Source organism: Mastomys coucha, unplaced genomic scaffold (genome assembly GCF_008632895.1).
Source record: "Mastomys coucha isolate ucsf_1 unplaced genomic scaffold, UCSF_Mcou_1 pScaffold5, whole genome shotgun sequence".
Classification (NCBI taxonomy): domain Eukaryota; kingdom Metazoa; phylum Chordata; class Mammalia; order Rodentia; family Muridae; genus Mastomys; species Mastomys coucha.
The window spans coordinates 109,091,502-109,099,096 of record NW_022196911.1 but is presented as its reverse complement, the minus strand read 5'-3'; the positions used below and the strand labels follow the sequence as shown (position 1 = coordinate 109,099,096).

Genomic DNA, 7,595 nt, shown 5'->3' with positions numbered 1-7,595 from the left:
TAAAAAAAAAAAAAAACCAAAAACTCCTCCTTACAAAATAAATAATTTTAGCACATGGAATGTCTTGAAGGTTAAATGCTGGTATTCAGGGAGGCACAGGGGATGATCTGAGCAGGCATACTCCAGCATCTGCTGTCCACATGGGGCCCAGCAGGCAACCAGGGGCAATGCTTGGGTACTTACAGGCTGCGTGAAAAACCTTCCCCAAGAAACTTGGGTCTCCTTTGCTGGCCCTTGGCTCTCCTGAGGCTGCAGCCAGCAAGCAGGCAATGGCACAGTGGATGTTCTAGGAACAGCATATAGTTTCCCAGCAGCGGGATTTTAAGGCTCAAGGTGTTTTCAAAAAATAATAATAATAATATATATATGATAAAGCTCACCAATGCTCTGTATGTTATCTGTTTATTCTCCTTATTGCTAAAGAAGGCTTTCTTCTCTTCTCTTCTCTTTTCCTTTCCTTTTCTTTTCTTTTCTTTTTTTTTTTTTTTAAGGCAGCTGCTCCTGAAATCTGAGAGCCTGGGGAATTAATCAAAGCTCACCCCCAAAACTGATGGTGTAACAAAAGTCTGTGTATTATTTATGTTACTATAACAACACACTTTTTTTCCTTTTTCTTTTTTCCATTTTTTTTTGTTTTTTTTTTGTTGTTTTTTGTTTTTGTTTTGTTTTTGTTTGTTTAGGAGAAAGCAAATCTGTACAAAAATACTCTGGTTGCAAGGAAGGCTAGCGGACACTCTTGAACTAGGAGTAGTTAAGCTGTTGGAAAAATAAGAGCATTTAACTTTTTTATCTAAAATATGTATAAATCCCCTCAAAATGGTAATGAGTCATACACAGTACATACTAAAAGTATTTAAAATAGAGAATATTCCTCACAGAGGACTTTTTTTTCTTTAATTACGGCTAAAAAATAATTACAAAGTCCAAACAGGCGGGGAGATTCTCCAATCGTCCTCCACTCTAACTCTGAAGGAGACAAGCCCCTCCTCGCTGACGCTGGTGGGTCCATCTGGCCAGGAGTGCTGTCTGTCTGGCCACGAGTGGCCCGGCCATTTGCAATATGTTGTCATGAGCTCAGATAATGTCTTAAAGTCTCTCTCCTGGAATCGCAGCACGCTTTACCTTCGCTTAGATGTCTTTAAAAAATAACGACAGACCAAAAAAAAAAAAAAAAAGTGTCCAAAGGAATTTCAATTGGTTCTTGATTTCTTCAGCTTTTTCTTTTTCGTTTCTTTTTCTTTTTCGTCTTCTTTTTCTTCTTCTTAAAAAAAAAAGATCAGCTCCATCACCATCGCTCTTCAAGGTCTCCTCAGGGTCTGGTGAGCTGTGTGTAGACTGGTTGTTCCCAGTGCTGCGGGCTGTGGGTCTGCGGGATGGAAGGGACCCCGGAGGTGTCAGCGATGGGGGTGTACATGGGGCGCTGCGCGGGGTTCATGTAAGTGAAGGTGGAGTAGAGCCCCGAGCCCTGGCCGGCTGCGTGGCTGTAGTAGGAGCCGGAGTTCTGGTGGTCGGTGTAGTCGTACTGCGAGCGGGTGATGGGCGGGTAGGAGGGGCTGTAGTGCGGGAGGTTGAAGGGGCTGTAGGAGATCTGTTGCGGGGAGTGCTGCTGCTGCTCGCTGTAGTGGCTGGGGCTCAGTTGCTCCGTCTTGATGTGCGTTCGCTGGGACTGGCCTGGCTCGCTGCTCAGCGTGGTGAGCGTGTGCGCCTGTTGCTGCTGGGGTGCCTGCTGCTGCTGCGGGGGTGCTTGCTGCGGAGGAGGCGCCTGTGGGGCTTGCGGGGCCTGCGGGGGCTGCTGCGGAGGAGGGGGCGGCGCCTGCTGCTTTGACATCCACACGTGGCCCGCGTTGGCTGGGGTGGGTGCGGTGCTGCTGATGCCGTAGCTGCCAGAGTAAGTGACCTGGCCGTGGGTGGCCGGCACCCCTGGGTGGCCATTGGGCGGCAAGTATTGGTCAAACTCATTGACGTCGAAGGTCTCGATGTTGGAGATGACGTCGCTGCTCAGTTCACCGATGTCCACGTCGCGGAAGTCGATGGGGGGCTGTCTGCCCCCCTCTGCCAGAGGGCGCCCCTCTCGCTTCAGATCAACTTTGCCAGCTTGCACGTCGGTTTTGGGAGTGGTGGGTGGGGTCGGTGGACCCTGAGATTGCCCTGCAGGCCATAAAAAGAGAAAGACAAACGGTAAAAAAAAAAAAAAAAAATCAACAAGCGCTGTGCAAAGCCCCTGGTCTTAGGAGCCTCTGGGGACCCTCCCTGGTTGCCAAGGTGTCATTAGGACCCGCTCTCTCGCTGGAGGCGCGCTGCACCAGCGATAAGTCGCCGAATGATTAACCCGCAGGTACACACTAGGCAAGCTCCTTTATCAGGGGAGGGGTCTGAGGTCCCAAGGGTCCGGAAGACTAAATTGCTACCTGTAGAAGAATGTGTGCTTTTGGGGTGAGGCGTAAAGAGAAAAGTGGGTAAGTTTCATAAAGCAATTAAGACATGCTACCTTGCAATAAAGAACCCAGCTCAGGATTCATGGTTTGAAGTGTGTGTGTGTGTGTGTGTGTGTGTGTGTGTGCGCGCGCGCGCGTGCGAGTGTGTGTGTGTGTGTGTCTGTGAATTCGCATGCGCGCGCGTCCGTGCACGCGCGCCAGACTGCCTGTTTCTGAGGGCCCTAAACTGGGAGGGAATGCAGGGAATAGTGTTTCCTTACTTCAGGGAGCGCAAAGTCTCCAACCCGATACTTCTCGGGAGAGGGGCGCCTTAAGAGTGTGCCAGGAAGAGCCCCTAGGGGGATCACTCGCGCCTTGCTCACCAGAGTGCTCGCCCGGGGAGTGCACTTCACTCATGCCCGAGGAGGAGTGTGGGGAGTCGGCTTGCAGAGCTTTGAAGATGGCGTTGGGAGAGATGTGAGTCTGCTCCGTGGCCTCTTCGGCCTCCGCTTGTCCATTCTTCACCGACTTCCTCCGCCGTGGCTGGTACTTGTAATCGGGGTGGTCTTTCTTGTGCTGCACGCGCAGCCGCTCCGCCTCCTCTACGAAGGGTCTCTTCTCGCTCTCGTTCAGCAGTCTGTGGAGGGGTGGGCAGAAGAAAAGGGGGGGGGTCAATGAAACCCCGGGAGCTGTCATGTCCCTACCCCTCCTTCGCGCACTACCCCCCTCCCCCCAGTCTGCTTTCCATCCTCCTCTGAGACTTAGAACTTTTCTTTTTTTCTTTCTTTTGCTTTTTTTCTTTTAAGAAAAGTGCTCGGAGTCGACCTGAGCGGTCACTCTTCGCCCCGCCCCCTCCCCTGGCCTCCTATTTTGGAAACCCTGAAGATGGAAATAGCTCCCTGCTGAGGCCGCTCTAAACGCCTTTGCTACTGGAGCGGTCCACCCCTCCCAGCACGCAGTTAAAAACTTTCCGAAAACCCACTTAAATTGCAAGAAGCTCGCTCTGTCGATCCACGCCCCTGCCGGTTCTCAGTAGCTTTCTCCAGTTCTTGCCTGGGTCTCCTCTGGTCTCAGTTACACTTTCCCTTCACCCCGTCTTCCCAGGAAAGAGCGCAGTTGGCCCGAGGAAGGTGGGCTTGCTTCCTCTAATTGTTCCTTTCCAGAGGGACCAGGCTGGCACACCCCCTCACTCCCCGCTACGTTCCCCAAAGCAGTCACATTCACGCCCCCCCCGCCCCACCCCCGCCATCGCCAAGAGCAATCCCAAGAACTTTCTCAGACTCTGAGCCACTCTCCCCCCAACCCCCCACCGACGCCCTGCATCCTGGACCGAAGACCCCAGGATGCACGCACAACTCCTTGGCTCAGGGAGGCGGGGCGGGGTCGGTGAGTGCCGCCCGCGTCCCGGGTAGCCACGGAGCCCTCCCTGGCGTCCCGCGCGCTCACCTCCAGAGCTTGCCCAGCGTCTTGCTGAGCTCGGCGTTGTGCAGATGCGGGTACTGGTCTGCCAGCTTCCTGCGCGCAGCCTGCGCCCACACCATGAAGGCATTCATGGGCCGCTTGACGTGTGGCTTGTTCTTGCTGGAGCCGTTGACGCGCACCGGCATGGGCACCAGCGTCCAGTCGTAGCCCTTCAGCACCTGGCTGACCGCCTCGCGGATGCACACGGGGAACTTATCTTCCTCGCTCTCCTTCTTCAGATCCGGCTCGCCCTTGGGGAACGTGTTCTCCTGGGGCCGTGTGTTCTCCGTGTCGGAGCCGGAGCCCGAGGGACAGGGCGAACCAGCCGAGTCCTCCGACATGGTGGGGCTGGGGGCGCCAGACAGGCCCTTCTCCTGCTCGTCGGTCATCTTCATGAAGGGGTCCAGGAGATTCATACGCGAGCCCGGGGCAGGGGGCCGGTGGCAGGGAAAGGCGAGAAGCCGCGGCGGCTGGGGCTCCTCTTCCCTCAACTGCCCGGTCGCGGACGCCGAGCGAACGGCTCCCGGGGAGCTTGGCGCGTCACCGGGCTGCGGCGGCAGGCACTTAGCAGAGGCGCTGGGTGGCCGGTGCTCAGCTGCCCGCTCCAAACCCGGGGAAGGCGAGCCGGAGCGGAGGAGGAGGGAGGGAGAAACAGAGAACGAAACCGGGGCCACTTGCACCCCGTCTCTCTTGCAAAGAAAAGTTCCTGGACTGAAACTGGTAAAGTTGTCGCTCCCACAGAAGTTTCCAGGCAGTTCCGAGCAGCGCTCTCGGCTCTCCGACTCCCAGCTCAGGGTCTCTTTAATAAATACTCCCCCTTAACCTGAGACCTCGGGCCAATCACGGCTCGGCAGTCATCAGGGTTGGCAAGTCTCTGATTGGACGGGATTTTGGAAGGAGGGGGAGAGGATGGTGGCTCCGGGTTGGGTGAGGAGACACGAGGGGAGGAGAAGGGAGGGGAGCTCAGCGGGAGGGTGGATGGTGGGGTGAGGGGACTTGGAGGGGGGGCGCGGGGCAGGCGAGGGACCCGGGACGTCCGAGTGTGTAAGTTTGCTCTCTACTCTCGGAATGTCACAGTTTTGGAACGGTCTCCGTGTGAATCGGTGTGTGTGTGTGTGTGTGTGTGTGTGTGTGCACGCGCGTGTCTAGACTAGGACCCCCCCTCCCACTGCTCCCCCTCCCCACTACTTTTCGATGCTGTCTCCGTGGTACCCGGGACTTCGCTGGCGTTTACAGCAATGGAAATTGCAACAGCTGCTCGTCAAAGCGGAGCTCGGCTTCTGCGCCTGGAGTCTGCCGGCTTCCAAAAAAGTGCTTAGAAATGGTCTTTTGGAAGCAAATGTTTGGGTGACTCAACGCCCGCTGTTCTCTGTAATAATCCATATAAATAGATTAACGCTCTCTGGTTCACCGAGGCCGGTGTGGTGGCTGGAGACTCTGCTGCGCTCTCGCAGTGCGAATCAATGAAAACCAAAGCCGAGCACCCGCGAAGGCTGGCGGCGGGGACCGCGCAGTCCCGGGCTCTCTCACGGCCGGTCCCCTGGGCCACGCCGACCTTGATCTGACAAGTCTTTTCCCGGCCCCTCCAGCACCCTGACGCCCCTCGGAGTCAGGATTATTACTTTAGAGTTTTGCTTCTTGCCTCCTGGCTGAGTCACAAACACCCGTCAGGTTCGCCACTGGAGTTTGCAAAACTGCTCCGGTGTCGAGGGCGAAGTTTGCAAAGGTGGCAGCGCGGACAGCGAGGCCGACAAGGCCCCTGACTTGGACTGGAGACTCCAGACAAAACGGGCCACTTTGGCGGAGCCGTGTGGCTCCCTCGCTTGGGCCTTCCTTTACCAGATACCTAAGAGGGCGAAGCGCTAGGCGTCTGGACTTTAGTCGCGTCCTCCTAGACCTGCACACAGGTGGGCGTTCTGGGGGAGGCCACGTAGGTGTCCGTTGTACTTTAAGAGTGCTTGGAGCCGAAGCTCCGTGTTTACTCAAACTCTTAGAACAAGATTGGCTAAGGGAGGAATTATCTTTTCTGGAACGAATAAAAATCTTAGTTGCCACCGGGCGACATGCCCTCGGAACCACAAACAAACTCACAACGGTGTAAAAAAAGATAAACAAATTCATTTAAACACCCCTTCGGATTCTTGCAAAACCTCGCTTTGAACTTACTAAATTATTGATAAAGTGAATCGGCCTGGATCGTATCAAAGACAGGTCCCTCCCCTCTAATTGGCTAAGTGTGGACACTTAGATATAAACGAATCTTTTCTTTGGGATGCTTTTGAAAAGCTTATTTTCCCCTTGTTTTCTTCCGAAGTGGGCATTTGTTATTTAGGGAAAGGAACTCGTGATAGCAGTAAGCGACAACTCTGCTCAGTCGGGGTTTCTTTTCAAACGAATGTTACTCTCCGTGCTCGTGCGTGTCTCTACTACCCTATAGACTGTTTACGAGTTTAAGAGACCTGCAAACAATAGCCATATATTCGTAGCTCGGATTATTCTCACAACGTGTAAGAAAATATATCTTTTTTTTTTTTCAGAGTGTGTGTGTGGGTGGGGGTGTGTGTCAAGTTTTGTTAATGTAGACACATTTCTCTGTTCTGGGGTGGAGGCATTTGTGTGATCCTCAAACCGGTTGAAGAGACCAGGGACCACTGTCAGATGCATTAAACCAGCGAGTTGTAATTTGTTGTAATTACCACGTTTTCTGGCACAAAGGCAACAAAAACGACAGTGGCCTTAAGGCATTTTGAAATATTTTATTAAGTATTTGTTCATGAATACGTCCATTTATAAGTATACCCTTAATATAACCTATGGAGAGATATAACGTGGTACGACATTTTAAATCATGAAACTTCTTAACATGCTTCTACGCCTCCACGAATGCATTTTTATATTCTTGAGTCTTTTTTTTGGGGGGGGGGGAATCTTTTTAAAACAGTTGAAGTGAAAATTACACTGCAAGTTTCAGCGACATCCAGAGGGGGCGCCAAAAGCCCAGAAACTGTCTGGAACTTAGAGAAACTGCTGGAAAACTTTCGTGGAGGTGGACCAGCAGGGGCCCAGGTGGGGGAGGCGGCAGCGCTGTGTTGCTTGCAATCAGCGCGCTTTCCAAGATGAGACTTATCTCTACAGAAATTCCTATTTCTATTCTTTCCTGTGCGGATATGACTGTGTTATGGGGGCCTGGAAAGTGCTTGTCTACAGGGAATTGGGGGGCGGGGAAGGCACTGTAGATGCCCAGTGTTCTCATTTGCACTCAACCTGGAGAGCCAGAGTGAGGGGGGATAGCCTCCTCATTCCCCAGGTGCCAAGAGCTATCTGGTGTGCCTGGATCAGGCCAAGTCAGGCACCATCAGTTTAAGAGTGGCTGGGCCCGAATTTCTTCCTGAAAAGCCGGCTTGTAAGCAGCCCTTCAGGGGCTTAATCCACTGTGACTTGACTTTTTCAGTCACCCAGGGCTCTCCTTCCTGACGTGATTCTGGAAGAGTCTTGTGTTCCTCATGCTAGGGCCACGGGACCTCAGCCTGAAGTAGTGGGGAAAACATCCGGGGTCCAGACTGTGTTTAGATTAAGGACTGCTGGGTGTGAGGGATGGGGAGATAGAAGGCTAAGGTGGAAGGGGCTCCTCAGTTAACTAACACAGAGGGCTAGTGAAGAGAGAGAGAGAGAGAGAGAGAGAGAGAGAGAGAGAGAGAGAGAGAGAGAGAGAGAGAGAGA

General features: G+C 53.2%; 1 protein-coding gene across 1 annotated transcript; it reads right to left on the bottom strand.

Annotated features, from left to right (window-relative positions):
- Positions 1 to 571: 571 nt before the first annotated feature.
- Positions 572 to 4,655, bottom strand: Sox9 (SRY-box transcription factor 9). Its single transcript, XM_031353174.1, has 3 exons — positions 3,861 to 4,655; positions 2,798 to 3,051; positions 572 to 2,148 (listed from the first exon to the last, which is right to left on the bottom strand). The coding sequence occupies exons 1-3, from the start codon at positions 4,289 to 4,291 to the stop codon at positions 1,310 to 1,312; spliced, it is 1,524 nt and encodes a 507-aa protein (XP_031209034.1). The 5' UTR covers positions 4,292 to 4,655; the 3' UTR covers positions 572 to 1,309.
- Positions 4,656 to 7,595: the final 2,940 nt, after the last annotated feature.